This window comes from Rhipicephalus microplus, chromosome X (genome assembly GCF_043290135.1).
Source record: "Rhipicephalus microplus isolate Deutch F79 chromosome X, USDA_Rmic, whole genome shotgun sequence".
NCBI classification, from domain to species: Eukaryota; Metazoa; Arthropoda; class Arachnida; order Ixodida; family Ixodidae; genus Rhipicephalus; species Rhipicephalus microplus.
The window spans coordinates 125,859,881-125,887,837 of NC_134710.1; the positions used below are offsets into that span (position 1 = coordinate 125,859,881).

Here is a 27,957-nt window from a genome sequence, read left to right on the forward strand (position 1 = left end):
TTTCGTAGTGGATAGGCTTCATCGGAAAGACAAACAAACATCATCACGTAAAATGCAGCATAACGGTATTGTTTGTTTTAAGTAGTTTACATGTTCGCTCAACTTGTCGTTTACCGCGTCATTCATCCTGCTTATTGTAAATTCGTTTTTTGGATAGTCGAGGGAACTTTACAAGTTGTATCTTCACTTTATGCAAACCCGTTCCCGTGTGCCTGCGTATGTACTTATGTGTTTGTTTTGTCGCAAATCGATACGACTGCATATGATCAGCGTTTGCACCAGTCTGCCATATTGTTGGGTGACGCAAGCATTACCTCGAAATGATGAGGTTCGACGTAATGCGTATACGTAGGTGGCCGGTAGTGGTGTGGGCTTGTTAGTACTGCCCCATTCTCATTTTCAATAGCGCAGCCATGTGCATCGTCAAGTGTCACCTTCCCTGTGTGTCCTCGATCGTTGTTGCACTGTTAGGAAGTGAAAACTTACTCGTTGTCCCTGCTGCCATCCTCGGAACATTATACAGGATCTAGGATATCCACTCCCGTTCATTATTGCTGTGCGACCTCCTGTACCCCCGCAAGTGCACAACCACTTCCGCCATGTACACCAAAGACAGCTGCAACTGATGTCACCGAGTCTGGGACGCGTGAGGCAATGGGCCGTGTGCCCTTCGGCGCGTCTTTCGCACGCCGCGGGACACGATATCCGGCGCGCCTCGGATCTGGGTCGCCGGACACGGCGATGAACGGGTGACAAGGGCGCACCGTCGAGGGCGCAGCTGTCCGTGGCCCGCGCATCGGCAGCACGCAGCTGATACAACGGTGCTCATCCCACCAGCCGCGCGCGCCCTGTGTTTACGCACGCGGCGGTGACACACGGGGTCGGGCGAGCCTCCCTCGGCGAGACCAAACACTCCGCCTAAAGAGAATGGGACATTCACACCCCTACCTTCTTTCTATTTCACTAGCACCCCCCCACACACACATACACACTAACACACTTCAACGGACGCCGCAGTGTTCTTATTCGTTCCAGCGGCGATTCATACACGAATGCTCATCTGGCTCACGTCGCAATCACCGCAGTCGTGACGAAGCTCCTTCGGCTTTTACTTGGGCTGATGGAGGGCTCCGAACAAGCTTCACGGCCTGAGGCTTCACAGTCAGACTTGAATTTCGTCATGTGGTGCTCGAAAATATGGGTATTAGTTAAGTCACATCTGTAGTATTATAGCTAAGTTGTATAGTGATGCGCCACAAACAGTGCCATAGCATGACTGCGCATCATGATTATGGGGTGCACGTTAAAGAACCCCAGGTGGTCAAAATTTCCGGAGCCCTCCACTACGGCGTCTCTCATAATCATATGGTGGTTTCGGGACGTTAAACCCCCCAAATCAATCATCAAATGATCATCATGATGATGAAAAATAGGCGGATGTTTTCACGCTAAACGGGTCATTTAATGAGAGCACTTTTTATTAGTTCGCAATTCACAAAGATATCACCAGAAACAGGGTGATGCCGATTATTCGCTCGTTGTATACATGATCCCCCCTCACGCGTGAAGCACAGTCAGCGTCGACGCGACGATATTGCGCGAGCATACCTACCAACAAGACGTGGCGATGCAGTGTTTCAGCGGTACGTGTCTACCATGCATGCACAATTGAATGAACATGATGCACTCAAGAATAAAGGCTTGAGGTGCATAAAATTCTATTATTGCTGTCTTATATTGTTCTCGGCGTGATGCGTCTGAATTAGGTCTGAAACTTCGTCATCAAAATCTGTCAAACTATATAGAAACGATCATGTCGCAATAACATTGAACACAACCGATAATGAATGCGAACACAAATGTACACGGCACACGTAATACGTATTTTTGTTGATGTTGAGGCAATTTCGCAAAAAGGCTCACGCCCATATACGCTTATTTCACCCATGGTCTTTCCGTGCGGCAACTTTGCAGTCTCACCAAAAATACCGGCGACGCCGAGATTCGTGCACTATCAGGTGGCAGGTGAAACAAGGCGCATTATTCTTTTGGAGTGTCTAGACGGCGCAATGCTCCGAGTGGGACCTTTGCCCTCTCGTATCGCTGTTCTTGTAGACATTTTAAATTTCTCTTGAGCCGCAGCGTAGCGAAATACGCTACTCTCTACCGTTCATTATTCAGCAGCTTTTTGTTTGTTTGCATTTGTACCACTTTGTATATGTAGGAGGCGCGTGAGTATGTCTACGGGGCATCGTCCTGCACGTTTGTACGACGGCGAAAGGGGGCCACGAATGACCCGGACGCGGTAGCTATTTTTGTTTTAAACAGACTTAATTTGGCGTCTCCATTACTCTACAGGTGATTTGTATTAAATCCGGACCACGGAGGAGCCCGCGGTGCGCTGACCGTTTCGTGGCGGCGCGACCGTGTCCAACGAGTTTGTCCTCTTCCAAGCGGGACCGCTACGGCCGCGTCCCGGGCTCCGTGCACGCCGCTTGACCGCAATACGGCCACTCGCGAGCCCCACATCGTGACTGAATAGTGCAGGCCGAAGAAGAAAGAAAAATGCGGGAAGAGAGTGTCATAAATAGGCAAAAGGTGGCGACTTAATTATTCGGGAAGTATAAGCGAGTTTACGAAATTTGGGTTGTATCTGCTGCGCACGCCACTAAAGTGCATGTCACTAAAGCTGCAGTGCACGTCAGCATTGCACATCTTTCCCAAAGCATGCAGGGAGACGTATGCGCTGTGCTGTGATTTTTTTCCGCGAACAGTGAGCGCACAGCAACCCTTTGTCGCGGAGAAAGTGACCTTCAGAAGTGGCAGAATAGAAACGAGAAGTTATGCGGAATTCAGTGCATCTCTACCAAAAGCAAATTATTTCACAGTTTGACTACATGCATAGTGCGCTGCTCATCATATACTCTTTGAATTTTATTGTTTGTAGTTTAAACAAAACAAAATAGCTGTAGCCAAGTGTTAAAGGCACTAGGGGCTGTTAGGGAATTTAAATGTTTGAGTCATATATGTGCTACTGCTGTCTCACCCTCTTCTGTGTGCTGAATGGTAGACAAAAACAAAAAATACATCGAAACATAACTTTATCGTACCTTTAGGACTTGGCTCATGCTATATGAATATTAGGTGTACACGAAAAGAACTTTGTCCAAAGAGCATATGATGCGCAGTGTATACGCAGTGAGAAGTTGAAATATTTGCTACTCACTATAGACGTGCTGGATCACCACAATTTTTTGTTTCTATTCACGTGGTATTCAGCGAGCAGGATAGTGATCTAAGGTGTGTAGTCACACCAGAAGAAATGTACCAGTATAAAAGATGGCTCGGACAATAAGTGCGAAGTGATCGTATTTTAAGAGTGTTTTTAAGAGCCTATAGGCCGGAGAGAAAAAAAATGGCCTCTTAGTGTCGGCTCTTATAAAAGGGTTTGTCTCGGTGTGGTCAAGATTTGCTATTACTGGAATCTATAATGAGGTGTGCTTGCTTATTCATACATACTCTCAGTCTCAGTTATACAGCTTTAAATGTGGTCAGAAGAGAGAGAGGGAGATAAAGACCTGTTTCGCGTTGCGTTGAAGGTATAGTAGTAAAAAAATCGCAACATATTCACGGAGTGAATTGATAAAGTGGGGCGAAGTGCTGGAGGTTTTTATCACTAGACCGTGAACCATCCGCGAATATCGCACACTACATCATCAAGGACGTGACAAACACTGTATATACTTATACAAGAAATTTTGTTATTAGTAGGTGGTAGCTATACGTCGCTTCCCTTTCCCCTTCATCATAACGGCTTTATGGTCGGTTAAGTGGTGGATCGGGGATGAGGCGTGGTGGGATGTTTGCAAGGACAAAGTAGTGGGCAGTTTGCAAAGGTGTAACTATAGGTGGTCACGTACATCAAAGGATAGACAGACCCACGTCTTTAGAAGCTTCGCCCTTAAAAAGTACAAAGATGATCTGGATTGATATATATACTCGCGTCTTTAGGGGCGTTGGTAAAAGATGCCTAGAAGGTCGCGAAAGAGGATGGGTGCAGACGGAGCGGAAGGATTTGTGCAAGCCAATAATGAGATAGAGTGAATAAAAACCCTACTAATTGCGAGGGGCTTGTCCCTCGCATTTAAGGGTTTGTCCCTTGCGAGGGGATTGTCCCTCGCATTGCTATATGAGAGGGCTATAAACGATTTTCATGTTCTGTATTGTACGGCACGTAACCTATAGCGGATGCACTTCACATGAAACGTGCATAAGCCAGGAATGGTCAATGTGCGGCCATTCTTAAGGTGTTCCGCGCAAATGAAACTCGAGAACATTTAAGTGCCGCCTAGACAGGCGGCATTAATTATTGCCAGTTCTGCCCAACTAATCTATCTGCAATGTTCGGTGACGTGACTAGGCCAGAATGTTAAAAAACGGGCGTATTTGGTCATATTCTTCGAAGACTCGTAGGCATACCAAGCTTGTATTTCCGGCCGCACTGCATGTACACATGCAATACGTCCAGAACAAGTGCGACGAAATGGGTATCAAATTGCAGATTAAGTTGGAAAAGGAAATTTACCATTCCAGAGTTTGTTTAGTATAATGACCTACAGGAAGATTATCATAGATTTCTCGAAAAAAAAAGCGTCTTGGTCGAAGAAAAATTCGTCTTGGTCTCGCGTTTGAATCCGGGACCAAACGCCCTTTCCGGATAGGTCAATACACCGGCGGAGCTCACCAGGAGCAACGAGCAGTGTCAGTGCTAATTAACCAACAGTGGTCAATTAATGAGCCTTAGCGCTGCCATTTCCAAACTACTTTGTTAGCTCAGTTGACAGAGCGACCGCTCCGCAAAGGGCGCAACGCGATAGCGTTAAAGAGTCCGTTTTGCGAAAATTCTGGTGTCGAGGTCCGTGTCGTTAGTGGTAAGCTGAACATCGGTGTTGACCGTGACTGAAAAATTAAAAAAATGTGGTAATAATAATGATTTTTTGGTTCCACTAAGAATAAAACTCAGACCGTCTGCGTAATTATAAGCAGGTGCTCTTCCACAGATTCATACTATTGCTTAAAATTTCTTTGAAATAAATAGAAGGCCCCATATATGCTTGTTTCACTGCAAATATCGTCGAAAGACGATAGTTTTGCGTCTGGAGATAGTGAACAAAACATTTATTCGATGTTCTGCGCGAGAAAATTGGTGAATCAGATTCTGGAGGCACTGCGTGCAGCAGAGGTGAACGCAGCAGAGGTTAACGAGCGCATCGAGGCACTCTACGCTGAATTAAAGCCTTTGCAAAACTACAGCGTTATTTTGATCTGCGCCGCTTCCTCCTCTCACCGACTCCAAAGCAAACTGCAAGCTCGTGGTGCGTTACAAGGAGCGCCACTGTCGCAAGCGAAAGAAAAACATCAAAGTGCCGGAGAGGAGGCGGCGAGGGAGAGAGCAGATGGCGGTACTTTTACAAAGTATAGGGGTTTTACGCTGCATGATACATGAGCGCCATGTGGTAGTTAACTTGGAACGTGAAAGGATGGCGTCTAATATAGCAAGTGCGCGGCGTGCGCGCGCAATCTCGGGGGCCATAATGTGTAGAATGCAAGGTGACAGGTAAGTGTTATGTCTTAGCAAAGCGTAGGAAAGACCCGCCTTTTTGAGTGATGTATTGTCAGCACAGCGTAACACACGCAATTGTCCTTAGAATTACTTATGTGTGCCTTTTATAGTACAAATACGGCTAGAATATATTGACGTCTTGATGTTCTGCCTCAAATATGCGCAACAGATTCTTTTCTAATGATGTAGTACGCACAAGTATGGACGCAGAAACCAGATTTGGTAGGCGCGACGGATGTCATTGTATATTAGCCGCTTCGGGTGCCAAATAGTCACGTCTACTGACAGACAGACCGACCAAAGTATCCCAATAAATACTAAAAAATCACAACATATCCACAGATTGAATGATGACGAGTGGGGCGAAGCGTCCGTTAATTCGTCCATGCTTTCGTGCGTGCGTCCGTCCGTTCATACGTGCACCCGTTCGTGCGTCTGTGCGTCAGTCCATCCGTACGTGCGCCTCATTCGTGCGTCCATTCGTGCGTCCGTCCGTGCTTCCGTCCATGCGTCCTTCCGTGCGTCCGTCCATCTAGTGAACACTTCAAGTACCGCCATCTCGCTTCTTTTTATTATAAATTCATCATAGACAAGTACCGCCATCCAGCGGACAAACGAGAGTATGTACAACATTTCTGCTGTCAGTGCTTTGTTAACACCGAGAGCCTGATAATGACGCCGTGTTACGTTTTTCGTAACATGTGGACACGCGGATATGTGCCCTTGGGCAAGTATGTGCCACTGGTATGCGGGTATGTTCCACAGGTTGCGCAATACAACGGGGAACTCACAATCCACGCCATAAGAAACTTCGCCCCTAAAAAAAAACATGAATACCATGTAGTGGAAGGAGTCTGCTTAATGCATATTGCGGAGCAAAAACGTAGAATGGCCAGGCGTTCGAACATGTGAATGGCGCATCGGGTGAGTGTTTTAATGTCGCACCCATTACCAAGCGCCGAAACATATGTAATCATCGTCAGCTGCAAAAGAGCCAACAAAGTGAGCAGCTGCGTACGTTCGCGTGTTGCTTTAAGGACGCGTATAGCGGGTGGACCCTTCGCTGATTCACGAAAGAAGTAATTATGGCGTAGTGGGAATTTGGAAAGTGCACTTGCAGTACGCATTCTATGATTGTTTGAAAGACCAATATTACACGCACAGACGTTCGTTTTCCTGCGGCACGGTGGAAGCCTGCACCGAGACCCGAAGCCAGGTGAGCAACGTCGCCTCTTTTTCACGATGCCATAGCGCATGTGCCCTTCGCGGAGCGGAAAAGTCGCGAGACTTCTCTTCGTCCAGGAGGCATTCCTTCTGCCTCTATCGGTTTTTCCAGCTCTTACCAAAGTGGCAGAGGGCAGCACTGAAAAGTGGTGAATTGAGACGGCGTAACATACGGAGCCCGATTATGCTATCGCGTTCTAATCCAACGTCCATGCTTCAAGGCGAAGCACGAGCGTCTTCCAAGGTTTTTTTTTTTTTTTTTGGTTTCGTTTTCAACTATGCTCTTCTTACAGAGAAATCAGCATCAATTTCTTTGCAACGTTGTACTTACAAACGAGTGGGTGGAAATATTCCTTTTGGTAACTGTTCCTCGTCGCTTCGAAATTCCACAGAACTGATTTGCCAACATAGGTTATCGTGAGAGCATCACTAGGCCAAATCCTGCATTTTGGAAATGGCCACCAATATACGAATTACTCTGTTGATATATATATATATATATATATATATATATATATATATATATATATATATATATATATATATATATATATATATATATATATATATATATATATATATATATATATATATATATATATATATATATATATATATATATATATATATATATATATACTGAAGTACTTATTTCTTGAGAACAATAACAGTGGTGTTTATTTCGACAGTTTCAGCTAGGCCTGGCCAAAACTGTCGAAATAGGCACTTCCACACTACTTCCCCGCTGTTACTGTTCTCACAAAGGATATACTTCACATTTTTCTTGCAACGCTTCGGCCACTTTCACCATGACGCCCGCCGCCTGCACACACACACACACACACACACACGCACACACACACATACATACATACATACATACATACATACATACATACATACATACATACATACATACATACATACATACATACATACATACATACATACATACATACATATATACATACATACATACATACATACATACATACATACATACATACATACATACATACATACATACATACATACATACATACATACATACATACATATATACATATATACATACATACATACATACATATATATATATATATATATCGAACAAGAGCGTGTGTATAGTCCAGGAACTTCTTATGTGCAAGCTAAATTTCGCGGCGATCGTGCGGGTCGTTCAAATGGGCACGATAGGGCAGCAGAGGTAGAAGCGTCCTTGTGTGAGCTCACGAAGCCGGTTCCGCATAACGGGGCGTTCATTCGTGAAATTTCTTGTAACCACTGTCCACATTCACGCAGCAGCGGAGCTGAGAGAGACGTGGAAGAGGGCAGAAGACCATGTATACGCCTGTACGTTGAAAACATTCCCGACGAAAGGACAGTACTAGGATGAAGGCTGTCTTGAACACACATACTGGCGCGACTAGATCCATTTGTGCATACGTCAACATCAGGGAGAGTGCGCAACGAATCTGTATTCAACCCAAAGGTGGGCCAAGGTTCAAAAGCAGTCATTTGCTTCACTCACACAACGAGTTCGAATTCTTGATAGTGGGGAGACCAGTGTCCATAACAACATCGAATGCCGCTTTAGTTCATTCGCGAATGTCACCAAATTCTAAGACCGGCTGCAGTAGCGAAAAGTAAATAGAAGAGTAAATGACAAAAATTGTTTAAAAGTGAACGCTAACATTTAAATGTACAGTTTTAGGTCACTTTCAAGGGGCGAAACACAGTCGGGAGTGTCATAAATACATCAAAACAGTGGCATTTATCTAGGTGGCTTAAAGCATGCCATATGAATTGTCACGTTAGTTTGATGCTTTAAGCTTTAGTGGATAGGCGAGATAAGAAAATATTTGACACACTAATCCAAAATAAAACAAAAGCATGGTGAGGTGCGAGGATCCGGTGTTTACTACAGGTATGAGAGGACAGCGTTCTCCCATTGCTACAGACAGCGTCCATCGCGGAAAGATCTTTTCGTCAGCCAACGCTACGTATTATTTTCCACTCGGAGATGAGTGGTTATTTATCTAAAGTGGGGGAGGAGAAAGTTGAAGGAAAGGTATGATAATGGGGGAAGAGTGCACGATAACTGTCTCTCTCACGGGCGAGCACGCATTCTCGCGAGCTTTTCCTTAGCAAACGCGACCTATTGGCCACTTGCTTTACCGTGACGAGCGATCACATGAGACATTAAGACTACTTATGGCCACAGGAGACGGCGACAGTCCGAGCGCATATATAAGGTGCTTCGCAACGAAAATCGGGATTTTCGTTTTCGTTCTCAATAACTATCCAATGGGGCAAAATGGCAAAGTGGTCATTTATCAAGTCATGGGTAAGCATTAAAAAGCTCCTCTCAGGTGGTTGTGAATGTTCGGGAGGTTAGCTTAACTTTGTAAGAGCTAGTTGACAGCGTCTTTTCCGCCTTGTGTGGACAATCATAGGCACATGCGTAGGGCATTCGATCAGATGAGTCGAAATTTCATTACAACGCCCTCACCCACCAATTCATTGATCGAGTCCGAAAGAAAACAAAATGGGTGCTAAAGCAATAATGAAGCGATGCGTACCTCTGACAGCATTAGATTCCAGGATTTTCGGGAGCAAAGGTGAGAAGTAAACAACTTATGAATGAAACATAAGAAGCCCGTGAATGCCACCAAGGCAAAAAAAAACACGTTCATTACATTGTGCTATATTGAAACAATGACCTGACAGAACCGACTAAACAAAAGTATAGGGCAAAGATGGTGCTGTCCCCTTTCATCCGCCTTCTCTGCGCGCACACCTATGCAAGTCACTAAAGAAAGAACTCATCACTGCACCATATGATTATCCACAGACACATCCTCATACACTGCCTGTACGCTCCAGCGGGGCATTATGACTGACGAACCGCAATATGACTGACACGACACGCGAATCTTTCCCATTTTAACCGTGCGCTGGCTCGTATTGTGCACGCACGAACAGAGCCACTTCGCTTTGCTCTTTCTCCGTGTAACGCCGGCACCAAATTGTACTGTCATCGAGCAGCTCTGTTCTTAAGAAATGGCGCTGCGCCTATGACGCCGTACGCGCCGCCAGTATGGTTAACACAGGCGTGCACAGGCGGCGACCGGTTCGCCGTTGCGTGTACACAGACGGCCGTGATCTGAGCGACGCCAGAGGAGCGTCGCGACTCGTGACGTCTGGCCGCGGCCTCGGAGCCCGTCGTCGTGATTCACGAATCGCAGGGCGAGACCCACCAGGTGGCTCTTGCCTTCCTTCTAGGTTCCCTCCATTTTGTTCAATGCACGGCACGTATGTATGACGGAAGTGTTGTCTAGTGCGTTTCTGTTGGCGTAGTCGCCGTTATTACAAAACGAACGCAGACAAACCATACTGGAAATATGGATGCGGGGAGACAACAGAAAAAAAATATCAATGAAAAAGAAACTTGCCAGACATAATTGACAAGCTCGCTAGCGTGCGCTGTTTTTCCAACTATTAATCACAGTCTAGGAAGTCGTAACGGGATAATGGTGCTCGTATCGTGATGATCTATCGACGATGGATGAAAGCACGGCGAGGTGACATTACCCATCACGAATTGTAAGTCATCGGAACCCTCTTCACACAAAGTGGCGTGTAAGCGTGCGTGTAGTTGCACTAAAGAACCATGCAAGGACGCTGTCGAGGGCTTCTTTAGTTGTCTACAAGCGCAACCTCTTCTTACCTTTGACCTCAGGAAAAGGCAGCTAGACAGATGCGATTATTTTCCGCGCGCACAAGACGAGCGTCCAAACTGTGCCGATACTTCCCTGCCATGACGACAAATTGCAACTTGCACTAACGGCACGTGCTTCGTATATTTAAATTTTCACAGGCGAAAAATCACAATGCGTAACGTGAACGACGAAGACGAAGTTTTCACCTCTACATGCGACTTGTTTCGTCACGTTTGTTTTAATGTAGACCCAGTTCGCAAAAGTGTGCTCCGTTACACTGCAAACATGCTTAGAGAAAAAGCTAAACCAACGTGGCGTTCATTCTTGGTTTTGTTCGGTGCGAGATGCTTTTAGCCTACAGCTACAGCCGGAAAGGGAACAAAAAAAAAATGGTCACGATGGTTGACGTGTGGCTGTAACTCTGGACAAATGGTTGTGAAATGTGAAGCGGAAATCAGACACTCCCATCAGACACTCCCAACTAGTTATGAAACTTCACTTTCTATACACACATCTAGATCCAGGTAAGCCTTTCCGCGTCTACAGCTCGTAGGAAAGTTTGTGCTGAAGCTAGAGAAAACGCAGGATCTCTCAGCTTGGGAGGCCTCTAAATTCCCCTAACAGTAGCTAAACTATGACTTTTCATCCGCCCCACTAATTTCATTCTCCGCGTCACGCAAGTCGTGCTTGGGTGTTGGGCGTGATAGCACATTTGTGTGGAACTGAGACGACGAGACGAACGTGATAGAGGCGTAATTGAGTCGGCCCTGGCCTCGTCCGCCAATCGAAATTTGTCCGGCTAACCGGTGAAACCAACCGCGCTCGCCTCTCTCCTTGAATCCGCCTCCTCCGAAAGAGCAGATACGACGGCGCGCGCCCGGAGACACGACTCGGTGAAAAGCGTGCGCCGGTAAGAAGAAAGGAAGGTGGGGAGGGGGGGGGGGAGGCTTGTTTAGAATCTCCGAGTGTGAAAAACGCTTTTGCATACATCACTTCTTTAGAACAGCGATACAAACGACACGGGCTCAGTGGCTGGGTGGCCCTCCCGCCGGCGCGCCGCGTGTAGTTCACTGTCCAAACGCCAGGTCTTCTAGCGAGCATCCACAACCGCTGTAGGACAGCGCTTGTGCGTGGAGACAAAAGAGACCCGCGGGGAGCCTCGCGCACGCGTTACGAGACTTGGACGCGGCCAGTGCGCACCTGGGTCGCATCTCCGTCGGAAGCGGCCAGAGAGAAAGCGGAACCTCGGTTGTCGCCGACGCACGTGAACGACGATGAGCAAGGTGCGCAAGGGCGATGTGGCACTGGCGCCCAGGCGAGATTCGAGGCGCATGCAAGTCCTCATGGTTGAGGACTTCGACGTGGCGCCGTCGTCCGTCGAAGAGGACACACCTCGACGTCGGGAGGTGGACAACGGTGGCGTGGTCGTCGCCTCGGACTCCGACGTCGAGGAAAACTGCTCGGACGCGGGCGACGAGCGGCCGTGCAGGTCAACAGTCGCCGTTGACGAGATCCACTGGCCACTGGGCGTGCTACAGGAGCAATTCCACATCCTCCAAGAACGCATTGTGGATGAAGTTAGAAGGGTGATGAGGGAGGAGTTCTACGAAATGCGCATGTCCGTGAGTATACGTGAGGAGCACGCATGTCAGCGGTCGCGGCTAAAAGGTTGAACAACAAGATATCATCCACAATCGCTTATAGCCAAGATCAGCACCCAGGAAATAGTCACGATATGAATTAACCCCGACGGAAGTGCGGCATCCAGATTTAAGGGTGGTGCTGCTCCATGTGGCGGGAAACTTGTGGATATAGTTTTTTGGTAATATATACCAGCGTCGAAACTTCCAAGCTTAGAAACTGCTTATTCTCGATTAACTTCGCGTTACATCGCCGCTACCTAATGAATCGTCTGAGCATGAAATAGCGAATCTGATTTCAGGTGACACAAATTTTGCTGTCCGCTCGCTCTTCGTGAGCGAAGCCAGAGCCTTCAGATACACGTTCATTCCTCTTCATCACCAGCCTGACTACGCTGAATGCAGGGCAAAGACCTCTCCCGTGTTCTACCCATCAACTCTCAACTCATTCCTGGGCTTTCTGCTGCCACGTTGTACCCGCAAACTTCTTAATCTCATCGGCCCACGTAACTTTATGTCACCCCCCCTCCCCCAATGCTTTGCGTTCTCTAGCAATTCAGTCAATTACCCTTAGTGACCAGCGCTTGTCCTGCCTATAGGTGTAACCATAAGATAAAGAAAGAGGGTCGAGTAGGTCATTTCTCTTCATCAGAATGCAAAGAAAACGCTCGATGGACGCAAGGTGCACACTGACCATGCCTGCATATGATCCTCCATCGTGTGTTTTCTTTCGTACTTTGCAGCTAAACATAAACAGCGAGGAGATCATATACGTAATTAGTAAAGTATCACTAAAGAACACCACGAACGTAAATACGGAGAATCGCAACAGTTTACGTGCTGCCCGAGTGAAATAGCACATGCATGTCGGCCCGCGAATACACTCAACGTATTCATTTCTAAGTTTACATGTGCGTGCCTTCAACGCTAATGCTGCCGTTCAGACGAAAACTTCACAAAAGCAATTGCACTGGCAGACTCTGCGAGGCGCCGTAGAATGGGAGAATCTGATTTCACACGTGTACTCCTCCCCTCACCCTGTAACGGAAGTTACATGGGTGAGTATACTCACCCATGTAATTGCTGTTAACTATCAATTTCAAATGGCATCGTCAATTTCTGCAGCACTTCGCAAGTGCTACAACATGGTCGCCTATTACAGCACTCGAAGTGTATTTCGGAAGTTGTTAAGCAAGAATAGCGGCAGTTGGACTAGAAAACACAGAGTGAAATTGGCTCAATATTCTTGGTATGAAGCTTAGTACAGCTTAAATTGCAGGGATCGCGAAATAACACATCTAGATACAAGACGTTACGGCCGAAGACGGCAGTAACTTACCTGTGCGCCAGTAGAATGAGGTAATCGCAAAAAAATAAGTGCAAGAAAAGGGATAGTATGAAAGGTTCGAAATGCCATAAATTTTGCGCAGATCAGCAAGGCCTGACATCATATATACAGTTATAGAGGCTTTTGTATCAAGCCAGGCGGGAAACCGAAGAACACCAGGTCGAGTAGATCGATTAACTTATAGCAGAGGTGTAGCTTAGGAAGTCCCGATGTCCGAGCACCCGTCCGAAATTGTTACCTCTTATCGAAGAAGAAAGCAAGGTATACGTATGCAAACAAACATGGAACCAGTCCGTTTTTGTATACGCCTTTATTCTCGACAAATACCTACCAGTTAGCTCAACTTTCCTGTCGTAATGTTACGGCTTATAAATATATCTCAAGATTAAGAAGACATAGTGATTGCTTCGCATTGTTCTTTTCCGGTCGTATTAGCAAGGCACGGCACCTCTGCAAATATACGCCCACTGACATGTGACATAATTTCAGGATATTTCGGTATTGTTTTACCGTTGTGCGCTGCTTGCAAGTACTACAATGTTTTTTTTTTTCGCACGCGCTTACAAGATAAACGTGCGCTCGACAACGGCACTTCGGCTCGTGAACGGAAAGCTTGTGAAATACCGAAAAGGGAACCTTGGAACCACGTACGCAAATGCTCGAACGTGCAGCGGCCTAGAACAGAAAGAGTGGCACGTTCTGCTTCCTCTATTTTTTGAGTGAGTTTGTTCTGTCGCGTTCTGCCTTTTGACAAACCAGCGAAGCGGAGACGGTGTTCCGGAGCCACGCCTGCCGCACACACGTGTGTGTGTGGGTCGCTGCCGGTGCGCTGCGCCGTGGCGTTTGTTCGACGGCTCATCTCGTGGCTTTCGCAGATGGCGACGCCGCCGGAATCTCCCGCGCCGGGCTCGCCGGTGCCGCCGACGTCGTTCGATGGCCAGTTCAAGGCGTTCGCGAAGTTCGGCGACAGCAAGAGCACGGGCGACGCCATCACGCTCTCGAACAGCGACAAGTGGTTCAAGCAGGCCAAGGTCATCGACGGCAAGAAGATCACCACCACCGACACCGGCATCTACTTCAAGCAGGTCGCAAAGTGAGTGATGATTCCCACGGTGTGACGCACTGCGGCACCAGTGTTGCAAACCAGTTTTTGGGAAATAACCTACTCCAAAGTCAAACTTTTCGCGGGCCGTACTTTACCCTTCACAACTTTTTTCATTGCCCTACGTTTTACCTTACACCTAGATATTACATACACCATACACCTGATTTAACGTGGAAAAAGCTAAACAATATTCTAGGGAAACAAAGTTGTGAAAAAGAACTTTCCACACTTGTACTAAACGGGGAAGCTATATCCGGCCAGGAACTCGCCAATGAATTTAATCGCCATTTTGTAAGCGTTTTTAGTGAAGCGAAGGTGTTCAATGACCTCCTAAACATTACCTCGATTGAAAATACTCTATTTCTTAGCCCGGTTGATGAAGCTGAGGTGATGGGCACATTCAACACGCTAAACAACACGACATCTTGTGACATTGATGGATTCCAAGTTAAACCAATTAAGTTTATATTTGACATTATTTCGCCGTACATTACGCATATTCTCAACAAGTGTATCATTAAGGCAGTGTTTCCTCGTGGTATGCAGCTTGCGCGTGTATCAGTACTTTATAAAAAGGGTGACAGAAATCATATACTACCAATATTTTGAAAACTGTTTGAAAAAGTTATTCATAAGCGCTTCGTGAGCTTTGAATCTAAGCATTCCCTAATTAGCGACTCTCAATTTGGTTTCAGAAAACACTGTTCGGCAGAGCTCGCGTTACTGGAACAAAAAAAAAAACACATTCTAAAGGAACTTGACAAAAATAAAAAAGTTATTGGGATCTATGTCGACTTTGCGAAGGCTTTCGACCTAATAAACCATGAACTATCGCTGCGCAAGTTAGAGCGTTGCGGATTTCGTGGACATGCATCTGCACTCGTAAAATCTTATCTTGAATTCCGTAGACAGGCAGTTGTTGCAAACGAATTCTTATCCGATACACGGCCTGTTCAGTGTGGCGTCCCACAATGCAGCATTTTGGGCCCGTTTCTTTTTAACATGTTTATAAATGATATTGTGCAGGCTATACCCTTCGCAAAAATTGTATGCTACGCTGACGACACGAGCATATTTCTAGCTGGAGATAATATAGGCGAGTTGACAGAACAAGCAAATGACGCACTAGACAAACTTGATAACTGGACACGAAAGAACGCATTACAGATAAACAGCTCAAAAACTAAAGTCGTCATCTTTAGAGGAAAAAACAAAAAAATCGCATTAACAAGAGATATATGTTTTCAGCGTATTCCCCTAGAAATAGTGCCATCGATTAAAACATTAGGAGTTATGATAAATCAAAAACTGTCCTGGGACGACCATGTAACCTATCTTGGTAGCAAGCTGTCGCAGATAATAGGCATTGTTTACAGAAAACGTGAGATGCTGCCACTGAACGTGATGATCCTAGTCTATCAGTCTTTATTTTATTCTCATCTAAACTACTGTCACTTAGTCTGGGGCACCACGACACAAGAAACCGGCTGCGGCGGCTGCATTTTCGATGGAGGCGGAAATGTTGTAGGCCCGTGTACTCAGATTTGGGTGCACGTTAAAGAACCCCAGGTGGTCGAAATTTCCGGAGCCCTTCACTACGGCGTCTCTCATAATCATATGGTGGTTTTGGGACGTTAAACCCTACATATCAATCACTCAATCAAACCACGACACAAGAAAACCTAAACAAATTACACGTCCTACAAAAGAGCTTCTTACGCGTAATGGAAAACCTTCCTTGCTGGCACACAACAACCGAACTTTTTACCAAGCACAAAATTGTGCGAGTAACTAAATTATATGAGTATCGTCTTTGTCATTCCTTCAAGCGTGAAATCAAGTATAGTACATTTCTACTTCGTAAGATTGCTCTGCTAGAGCCGCGAAAACATATATGCAGAACAAGAAATACAGATATATGGCACGTTCAAACATACAGAACAACTTACGGCACGCAAACCCTGGAAAACCAGCTTCCGCGACTGCTCAATAGCTTCGCAGCTAAAAACGTACCCCTTGAAACATTGACAAATAAAGAGTTATTATCATTTTTTGTTTCATAATTCCTGTTATCTGTTTGCTCGCGATTTCTGTGCCTTAAATGTGTACTTCTTTGTATTGTGTCTTTCATTTTTCTGTTTCTGTTATGTTATGCACATTTGGTTGTGTTTTTTTTTATTCTTGAATCCTTGCTGTTCGCCAAGTTAGGGGTCAGCAGCTCAGTCAAGCTGTTTTTGTTTTTTTTAGTTTTCATTGGAACGGTCCTCGGATTTTGCAGCTTTTTCTGCGGGCCCCTGTCATCATGTACACAATGATGATGAAATAAACGCATTATTAACGTATTATTATTATATAGCTCCACGTGTAACAATGATAACGTACGGATAACGTACAGTCGCAATTTTTCTTTAGAGTGAACAAGGAAGTGCGTGGCTTTCGGAGCTCCCAGCGTTGTTACGCGGTGGCACCCGTAAGCGTCGCCGATGCGCAGTGCGGCCGGGCTGCGAAAATGATACCGGTGCGTGCATTAAGTCAGGTGAGCTAGCGCGTGTCGCCTGCTGCACGCGCATGGCAGTAGGAAAGCCGGGTGCTTCAACGTGGCAAGAGTCTTGATTTTCAATTTATGCTCCGCCTAACTCACAAATAAACGTTATGTTTTCAAGATGATCGTTCATTTGTCGCTGGGCGCTTTCCCCGACGCACATTTCCAGCATGGCCTGGCGCAGGGCCACACTGCAAAACCTATTATGAACAAGCACACGGAAAATCACCAGGTTGCGGTGCTCTTCTGGCAAGCTTGAGCATTTGTGAAAACATATGACAATATACATAAAATAGGCTATGGTGCGGCACTCTGTTAACGCGGCGGCTGCGGAGAAACTGAAGGTTCAGCGAGAGTGCCAGAATCTTCCAGCGCATCGTTACTTTGTGCCAGCGCTGTACTCCTCACAACCTTCCGGAACAGTGGCAGCAGCAGTGCTCTTATTTTTCAATGGGGAACATGACAAAATACTAATGTAACATAGAGGTCAGCTATTTCAGATTACTGATACAACTTCCTTAAACTAATTCATCTTTCGTGGAACGTACACCAAATGACCTTTCGGGTAATTGTGTTCTTTTACCTTTTCTTTGTACCTCTACAAGATCGCAGGAAAAAGACGAAAACCAAGTGGCATAGCAGGCACAATTAATGCGCCGATTGAACGGAAAGCATCTAAGCTTTAGTAGCCATAATTATATGATCACCAGGGATGCCGAAAATCAGTTAGCAGACGACACACAAGCACAGCGGGTACGTAATGTGCGTGAAGGGAAGCTACCCTCCTCCCGCATGCGCGCAGATACTGTGACGTGTCACCAAACTGCGCTAGCAGTGCCGCAAGCCACGTGCTTCTGTGTTCACTCTCAAAAAGATTTCGACTGTGCACTTCACGACGTGCAGGCATACGGGGTGCCTTCGAAATCGGTCCACCAATTACCGTCATCATTTGACGTCACATTGTAATTCCACAGTGACGTCACAATGACGTCATGATGACACCACGAAATTCTGGCGATATGCCCAGCCCCAATGACATCATGATCCAGTGTTGATTTATCAAGATGTTGTTTGTTTGTTTGTTTTTTGACGCCAAACGTCACTTTTCGTGCATGATGAGGCATTTAAAGCTTTCGCCTTAATACCTGAAGCCGACCACCGGCGTAAAATTTAAAACGCCCCTCCACGCCACGAACAGGTGAGAGACGACAGAGAGGGGAAAAGAACACCCGTCAGAAAATGAAAAACCCAGCCTAAGGATGTTTGACGTATTATCCTTTGTCTTTTGTGCTGGTGAAATTAGAATTAGGACAATTTCAATTCGAACCTCTACGGGAACGTAACTTTCGGTTATGTCTTGCGGATCTTAGACATTTTTCAGTCTTCAATGACGTGAAATGATGGAATTAATATACGTCACTGTCTTACTACCCTACCCTGGCCGAAGAATTACGAAAATACCCTACAAGTATGGTAATTATCCTACGGGTGGCAACCTTGTGTGGCATCTTTTTTTGTATATTTACGTGCCAGGCTCCATGATATAATTGTGGGAATTAAGCGTGCGTGTGTCAGTTAAAACAGTTCGTGAAGTTCAGCTTACTGCATACACTGCCACCTGGCATGCATGCACCTCTGTTCATGTTCACTACGGTCAATACTCGCATGCACTGCTTGGCTGTAGATCACGCGCAAATGTGGCAAGCGGTGGTAAGTAACCCATTACGCTGCATAATAATTAACACAGCGAGTTCACTCGGTCCCGTTCAGTGATCTGGCAAACCAACGAAGTACGTCGTGCTCAGTTAAGCTGTGGTAAACTAACAATGCAGCTATAAGAATCTGAAAGTTGATCAGGAGAAAACGATAGCCCCAAGTTTCATAAGAGACGCGGGCGCAAACACCGCTTTGTATACATATGGGGCAACCCAAAAAGCAAAGCTTCTCGACTGTACAGACATTTTCGCACTATAATTGATCTGCGCACGTGTGCTCACGCACTCTTTCTCTCTGTGTTCCCTTCGGCAGGACGAAGAAGGCGCTGAACCTGAAAGAGTACCAGCAGTTCCTGGAGGTGATAGCGAAAAACAAGAAGGTCGAGGTGGAAGAGATCAAGGACAAACTGAGCACGTGCGGCCCGCCTGCCACCACGCGCACCACGGTAAGTATGCAGGTGGAGCTGTGCAGTTTCCGTGAATAAGGTCCCTATATAGATGAAACAAGTTTCCAAGGTAGCGTCACTCATTGTTCTCGAGCCGTCCTCCTCACTCTCTCGATTACTCTTTTTCTCTGCCATCCACGTCTGTAATTGGTGCATTACTTGCGCGTGATCTTGCAAATGGCTGGTGGTGCTATTTATTATTATACAAAAGGTTCAAAACGAGTACGCATGCGCATAAGGCTCCAGCCAGATTTTCGCCGTGACCAAAGACGAAATCGTAGCCAGAACATAAACTGAAGAGGAGGAGCGTTTCGGTGTGCGCTAAGTCGACCAAGATTGTTTCGCGATGCTCGTTCAATGCAACATCCGCGTTTTTCAACAATGCGGCGTTGCCGTAAAACAACAGAAAACGGTTTCGCTCTCTTCAACTTACCTCGTGCTTTCCGAGATGAAGCGCACCGTGATGTGCAACTGTGAACCATTTCACGCGAATGCTTTCGTGCAACTCCGTCAACGTACGTCGACGCGGATCTGCGAAGCGAGTCAATTTGTCGGTTTTTATTGAAACGCCAGGCGCGCGTCAAATGCGCGTCTAGTGCATGCCAGTTGGTACAAATACTTGTGCGTATGCACGTATACAGAGCAGCTGTAGGTTGTAATCTACCTACCTACAGAAGCATTCCACTCTTGACCAGTTCCTGCTTGAGCCGAAACGCGCTGCTTCGAGACACCTCACCAGTAGAACTCTCACTTTTCAGGAAGTTCCCAGTACCGCATCAGAATCACTTGGCATCACGATTGTCCAAAGGGGCACATTAAAAAAAACCGTCATCGCAGTGCTGCAGGACGAGTGTTCGTACCAGTCTGGTCGTAGTTTTTTTCTTGCCTGTGCACAAGCTGGTTGTAATCCATCGTCACAACGTCACGCCCTGTGGTCACTAACAGGATCCAGCAAGAAGCGTGTTCACTGTGTCACAGCACGAACAAAACACAATCGGAAAAGGGGACTAGTTAGAACTGGACGAACTACCACAGCCGTGGAACTACGATGTACTACGCGAGACGCCATGGCTAGTGGTGCATAGAACTGCACAACGTTGCCAGTTGAGCAACTCACATCCCGCTTGCTCTTGTGTTGTACCGTTTATGTTCATAAAGGTAACTGTTTATTCTACGACTTATTTCGTTCCATTTTGTTTCATTTACATCTATTCACCGTAGCAACGAAACCCACACATTCGCTTTTGGTTGAAAGTTTTAAACCTTCTAGGGGCACTTCAGGAACATAGGTGAAGAGGAAAGGGAAAGGTGTCGCTACCTTGGAAACTTGTTTCATCTAGGGACCTTATCCGTGAAGGATGGTTCTGCTATACACACGTAGTACGAGCTCCCCTCCCCCACCCTATTACAAAAAAAACTAATGGTATGCATGTTGTAAACCACCACCCACCATTATAGTGGATTAATGTAGTGGGTGAATTCTGAAAAAAACTTCCACCATGGCACATGGTGTAAGGTGGGATATGGTGGATGCTGCAGTGCCGGCAACGCTTGAGCGCAAAATGGCGTCAGAATCACAGTGACGAGCTGCCACAAGAAATTATAAAAAAGTGCGTGAAAAAAACAATGTAAAAAACACCCGTAAAAAGGAAAAAAAACAGGCTATCATGAGGAACGTGCAATCTGTGGATTTTCAACCGAAGACACTAACCACTGCGCCATGCCGCCATGATGAAACTTGCTTGTTAAATAGCTAGTAACCATACAAACTGACCGTTCAACTTCAGTTTTGTTTGTCGCGTACTTGATATAGCCGAGATCTGTACCTGCTACTAAAATTTGCAAATTTGGTAAACACAAGCAACTGCTAGCTGTAACGATTGCCACTGCGATAATAGCGCCAGCTCTATGTTTTTGTTACAATTGAAAACCTAAAAAAAACCAAGTGGAGTGGGGAGCAGGTACAGTTTACCGGTGGGTATACTGTCAAGTTTAATATCCGTTTCTCGCTCGTTCCAAAGGGCGACATTTGCTCAGGCTTCATGACGTCTCTAGGCTCATTCGATAGATACGCCCACACAATTGAGTATTGCGGTGTTTTTTTTCGCGCAACGTAGAGTGCAGTCGTGGCAGCGCACTGCTGTAGCTTTCTCGTTAGCAACATCTACATAACGGCTTGGCCAAAACGAATGCAGTGCCTCGGAGACATTATGCTATCATATTGGTTCGGCAAGCATACGAATTGCCACGTATGTGTTCTCGCTTAAGAGCCAGAGAAGTGCTGGTGAGTGCGACCGGCGGCGGTCGGTGAAGGGAGACGTACGTTCTTTGAAAGAGCTGGAATCGCGTCGCATCGATGTTTGTAGCTTCTTGCGCGGACACCGTACACGATAAACAAATACTACATTTGGGTTTATTGATGCCATGGCCGTACTGTATTATCATTCTTACTCGTCGAAATTATGACATATTCTCAAACCCAGTAGCGCGGATAACACAATTGTACAAGCTCTGTTGGTAGGCCTAACCTTCGGTCGAAATCATGGTGGTAGAACATGTAGTGTACAGATCCCATCTTGGTACACTATATACACTGCGCGCCATGATAAGCCCACCCATCATCTGCTTACTGCTTCCTAGCATTCGCAATGGTGGGCAGAGCTTCTCATCTTGGTACACCATGTGGCCCGCCATAATAAGCAGCACCACCCATCATCTGCTTAGTGCTTCCCACCATTATCGCAATGGTGGGCAGAGCCTCCCATGATTGCCCACTATCTAGCCGCTACTTCCCACAATTGTTTCCACTTTAGTCATATTCTATACACCATGCCACCCTGTATGTCCCGTCATATACACCATAATTTTCACCACGTCCCGGCATAAGCACCATAATTTCCACTATACCCGCTATTATTTCCACTAAGCCCACCATGGTTTCCAGTATCCGTCACGGTAGTTTTTCTGATAGGGCATCTCTTCAAGTTTTTTTTTCATTATTTTTCATAATATAAACTTACTGAAGTCGTATGGTACATGCCGCATGAGTCCTGCATGAACAGGACACATACCTGCTTCTCGGCATACATGAGGTAATAAAAAAAGATGAACTGTTTTTTTCTCCGTCAAAGATGTGTCAGCAAGGCTCAAGTATCTACTTCAAAGTGAAATCTATTGATTCAACTCTGTGCCGAGTGGCAAAAGGCTATTGAATTCGTTAATTAAATAATTGCTTTGAAGGTTATTCTATTGTTAAAGAGACGGAAGTTGTTCAAAACACATACTCGTTATTACTCCAGCATTACAGGCTGGAGCGACGAGTATACCCTCCACCACACCCAAAACTGACAGAAGAGGAAAGCGTAATACTGAGACGCCTGCGAAGCAGCACATGCACACATGGGGCCCTAATGCACTGTCTCTACCCAACGAGATATAGCTCTATGTGCCCGCTTTGCAACGTACCGGACACCCCGGCACATTTGCTTCTTGCATGCCAGTGTACTGCCAGACATAATCTGCAACAACACACGACTGATAATGAAGCAGGACGGACGAACGAAGACCTAACCGAAACGTGGGAGGTGAAGCTTGCCCTCGAGGACCTAGAAGACCAGCAACAACTCGTCGCCAGGGCCAAGAGGGCAGTAGAAGCCAGAGGGTTCCTGAACTAAGGAGCCCCCACCTCAGGGTGACACCGGGCATTGCTCGGGGCACTGTTTCAAAATAAACGTTTACTTCTCTCTTCCTTTAAAGGTTATTTGAATGTTTGGCTCATCGGCTTTGGTTCAAGGGGCTTTAATCAAATGAGAGAGAGCTCGTGCACATGTGCAAATATATTTATGAGCACAAGAACATGGTCAGGTGAAAAAATGGCATCACATCCACGGAGTGAATGATGTAGAGTGGGGCGAAGCATCCGTCCGTCCATTCGTTCTTGCTGCCATCCGTCCATGCGTCCGTCTGTATGACCATCCGTGCGTCCATCCGCCCGTCCGTGTGTGCGTCTGTTAGTGCAACCGCACGTCCATCTGTGCGTCCGTCCCTGCGTTCGTCCATGCATCCGCCCCGGCGTTCGTCCATGCGTCCATCCGTCCGTGCAGCCATCCATGCGTTCGGCCATGCATCTGACTTTGTGTCCGTTCGTTCATCTATTCAACACTCCAAATACCACCATCTCGCATCTTTTCATCATATATTCCCCATATAGAAGCACCGCCATCCAGCGGACATTCCAAGGGCTAAAAAAAAGCTGGCACACGCACACTTTCTTACGGCTTGCGCTTCGTGTCTACTTCCCACCTGTAACCACCTCGATTTCATGGTATATACTGGTTCACTGTATTCATGGCACTGTGGCCCAACGCTCGCCAAACCTTTCTAAAACCAAGGAGGTTACGCCCAGCGAGTATAACGTAACAACCCTTTCTTGTCAGATAGTGCTCAATGTACATGCCAATGGCTGCTAATGGGGAATGAGAGACAGGAGAATTCGGCTTTTAGTTAACACGCACACTGCGAATTTTTTATTGTTCAACAACACACAGGAGAAATCTCCCACCGGCACCACCTTGCAGGTCAAAACGTAAGACTGGTTACACACTACGACTACGACTACTACGAGGGACGAACGGGTGCCGCTTTAAGGAGCTTCGCCCATAGAATATTGTCCTGGAGGGCCGCAAGGTGACATTTCTCAAAAGCCACATGCCTTTTTTTTTTGGGGGGGGGGGGAGCACTGCTGTAATATCTATCACACAATCTACCAATAGATGGGAAGTACGTCAGAAAGTAGGATAAACGTTCTTCGAATGTATTTCTCACCCTCCAAGTTGTAACTAGAGGAAAACTCTGACGCGAGTGGGCCCCTGACTTGAATGTAAACGCGGATAGTTTTTTACTTACAAAACTTATGCACTTTGCATTCCTTGATCTCAGTTTAAGAACCGAAAGAAAAACAAACAGAAAATATTTCTCAAGAATGGTCCAAGCATGTTTCTAATTTACTTGATAGTCTTTCGTCACGCGTGTACTAGTATTTCTTCCTTATATATGCTAACATATATGAAACGCACGCAAATACTGTTCTAACTACATCTCATTACACACTTAATAAAACTGCACACAGAAAAACGGCGCATCATGTGAGACCGGTACAGGAATAGACGGATCAATATTGTTATAATTAAGAAAACATTTCATATCTCAGATCAGACTTTTTTTTAATTTGAAATCTCTGACTGTAACCCGTTCTTATAGACCACGTTTTTGACATGCCGTTTGTAACGTCGCGAGTAGCACCGCGGCCACGGTGCACTGTCCTCATAAACTATAATCGCCCACATGCCGTGCCAAAAATTTTGGTGCACCGCTAGTAACGTCTTTTTACATTGATATCGTCGAAAATTTCTTCACTCTCAAGTTGAAGGAGCACTTGCAGAGACAATATTGGACTGATCGTCGATATGCCGGACGCACATGCATGCGTGAACCAAACAATTTCGGATTTATGGCTTCAACGTTAATATTGTCTAACTGCTGTATAGTTCAAGATAAAAAAGAAATCATATTATCTATATAATACTAAATGCGTTAGAATTTATTTATATTTCTGTGAGATACCTACGGATGAACATAGAATTCACAGTTCTTCAACAATGTGGTGTCATGGAAAGCTCTGCTTCTGCAGCATTGAGTGTTTCAATGACAGCACCACTCCAGCTTAATAAAGGATCTCTGAATAAGAAACTATCGATGCTTGCTTTTTTCACAGTCCGCATGAGAAGTTTGCCGGTTCTTGAACAATGGAACAGGATGCTAGAGGCCCGTGTACTGTGAGACGTCAGCGTACGTTGTAATAGAACATCAGTTGGTCAAGATTTCCGGAGCCCTCCACTATACGGCGTCTCTCATAAACATATTGGGACTATGGGACGTAAAACCGAGACATTACTATCAAACAATGTGAACATACAGTCAGTAAACAAGCGTTTTGGGCTGGCATAATTAGCGTCTTGACAACATGCATAGTGTTGCGATACGTATAAGTGAGGCTGCTGCTGCTAATATGAATAATAATAATAATAATAATATTAATAATAATAATAATAATAATATTAATAACCAGATCATCCGGTCATGTGTTTGCAATCACCGCAAACTTCTTTATCTCATCTGCCCAACTAGGTTTCTGCCTCCCCCTGGTATGCTTGCCCTTCCCCTTTCTTGAAGTGTAGTCTGTAGCTCTCAAACACCTGTGCTTATATAGGCTTTTCACTGCGTACCATCCATGCACATATCTTCTTGATTTTGACTTAGACGTCATTACCACATGTTAATACTGATTGATTGATTGATTTGTGGGGTTTATCGTCCCAAAATCACCATGTGATTACGAGAGACGCCGTAGTGAAGGGCTCCGGAAATTTCGATTACCAGGGGTTCTTTACCATGCACCCAAATCTGAGCACACGGGCCTACAGCTTTTCTGCCTCCATTGAAAATGCAGTCGCTGCAGCCAGTATTTGATCCCGCGACCTGCGGGTCAGCAGCCGAGTACCTTAGCCACTAGACCACCGCGGCGGGGCCACATATTAATACTCACGCTATGGAGTAAAGATATAAAACTTAGAACGATCTAGTTTTATATTGAGAACACCTGTCGTGAGCAAAGAAAACCGTCCACCTGTTCGCTTGTCTCAAGAATAAGGCAGCTCACAAGCGCATGTTTATATCACCCATATATTTTACGAGGACGCATCTCCATACTTGAGCTGCAAATGTGCTGACACGCGCTGCAGAGCGCATTACTCTGATTTTCTGTCTCTAACTCATACATGTGCTTTGTATTGGCGTTCTTTCATTGCAGCCAGTGGCCACGGGTGGAGCTGTGGCTCGGCTAACGGACCACACCAAGTACACGGGTACCCACAAGCAACGCTTCGACGAGACAGGCAAGGGTCGGGGCAAGGAGGGTCGCCAGGACGTTCCCGCAGACTCCGGCTACGTGAGCGGCTACAAGGACGAGGGCAACTACAACAAGACCCATTGAAGGTACTCGCCGCGCTCGCGGGCCTATCCGGAAGCGCGGACACCAACCAGCCACGGGGCGCCCTGGGCAGCGAACGAGCAGCGCGTCGTGGAGTCCCGCTGCTGCATCCCACAGACGAGCCTGCAGGAGGCGACATTGCATCACGCGCGACCTGCTTGCGGCACACGATGCCTCCACTTAAAACTTTTTTTTTTCGTTTTGGGAACTGTGATTCACGCTTATTAGGCCTCAGCAGCCGCTTGGTGCAGGGATTCGCATATAGCCGCTCACGGCACGCATCGGCTTGTACCTTTAGAAACGAACGCCTTCCCCGTAAAAGTGATCGAAAGGCACGGTTTCTGAAGGGTGGTTCATACGACCTTGTTAAGTCCCCCTGGTATGACAAATGTTAGAAAACATGGAACAGAAAACGCTGTAGGAAATGTCGCATCATTATGTACCATACTTAAGCCTTAGTCATACTATGCCCTTTGAAGCTTCTTCTGATCAGAAGCTAACCAGAAAAAAGGAAAAGTATAACTTTCGAGAGTGCTGCAGCTATACTGTATGAAGCAGAAATGGACAAACTTCGGCGTTCAATTTCCTTCGTCCGCATGAGTGTTTTCTTCCTCGAGGTTGGAATGGGAGTCACTGCCCCGCATGTACTCGGTGTGTTGCAGCCGTTTATCCCGATCACGGAAGCCTGCCAATGTTTGCTAGCTGCGGTTTCACTTTCTTGAACGCTAAAGATTCAGTTCACGGAAGTTGGTGAGGATACAATTTGGAACTGGCGAATGGAAAGCAGAGATTATAAGCTTGGTAATCTAAATGAAGGAAGTACACTTGAATTGTTTCACCATCATCTTTTTGCAATATTGCACTGGCCTGATCTCTTGTTTAGTGTGCGCCTGAAAAAAAAAAAGCATCAATCTCTCGAGTTGCCAAACTAAGAAGTCTCCCAAATGCCATCGGCCAAACAAAAAAGGATGCAATCGCCTATAGGGCCCATAGGTAACGCGCTTTCATACTAAACTACCTATAGCCTCATGTTCAGAAAGTGGAAGCGTAGCGTTTGAAAACACCCTCTCATTTGTTCACAGCTATATACAGGTATACATACCGTGTCAACGCTTCTCTCTGCAGGAGGCTATATGACCGGATAGTGTCATTTTTCTGTACATCAAATTATGGCTTACATGTTGGCGCCACACAAGATTTTTATATACGAAGTTCTTACAGCTGACTTACACCCCTGTTCTGTGTTTATTCAAGCTGTGTACTTTTCATTGTTGTCACTGTAGTGTTCAATAAAAAGTGAAGCGTATCGTGCATTAACATGTCTCGGCCGACGTAATATGGCCTCCCATGTTCCTCGTCTGATCAAAACTGACCCAACCGACCGCTTTGAAAAAAAAGAAAAGAAAATGCTACTTGTTGAATGGATAATCAGAGTGCAAACAATGCACAACGAATGTCGTAGCCATTGAATGAGAACTATATGTGATACAAGCTTGAAAGGTGGGTGTGTAAATCCACCTGATTGTCGGGGGGAGGGGGGGGGG

The 27,957-nt window shown here is 46.0% G+C and overlaps 1 protein-coding gene across 1 annotated transcript; it reads left to right on the forward strand.

Moving 5' to 3' along the window:
* The first annotated feature begins 11,250 nt into the window (after nt 1-11,250).
* Nucleotides 11,251-27,719, forward strand: ringer (tubulin polymerization-promoting protein ringmaker). Its single transcript, XM_037427672.2, has 4 exons — nt 11,251-12,191; nt 14,433-14,650; nt 19,233-19,365; nt 26,234-27,719. Exons 1-4 carry the CDS (start codon nt 11,844-11,846, stop codon nt 26,414-26,416), a joined length of 882 nt encoding a protein of 293 aa, XP_037283569.2. The 5' UTR covers nt 11,251-11,843; the 3' UTR covers nt 26,417-27,719.
* Nucleotides 27,720-27,957: the final 238 nt, after the last annotated feature.

Excerpts from the sequence above, each read along its gene's own strand:
- ringer (XM_037427672.2), top strand. The coding sequence starts at position 11,844 with ATGAGCAAGGTGCGCAAGGGCGATGTGGCACTGGCGCCCAGGCGAGAT. Across the intron at positions 14,651-19,232 it reads TACTTCAAGCAGGTCGCAAA|GACGAAGAAGGCGCTGAACC; the intron begins GTGAGTGATGAT and ends TCCCTTCGGCAG. Across the intron at positions 19,366-26,233 it reads CTGCCACCACGCGCACCACG|CCAGTGGCCACGGGTGGAGC; the intron begins GTAAGTATGCAG and ends CTTTCATTGCAG.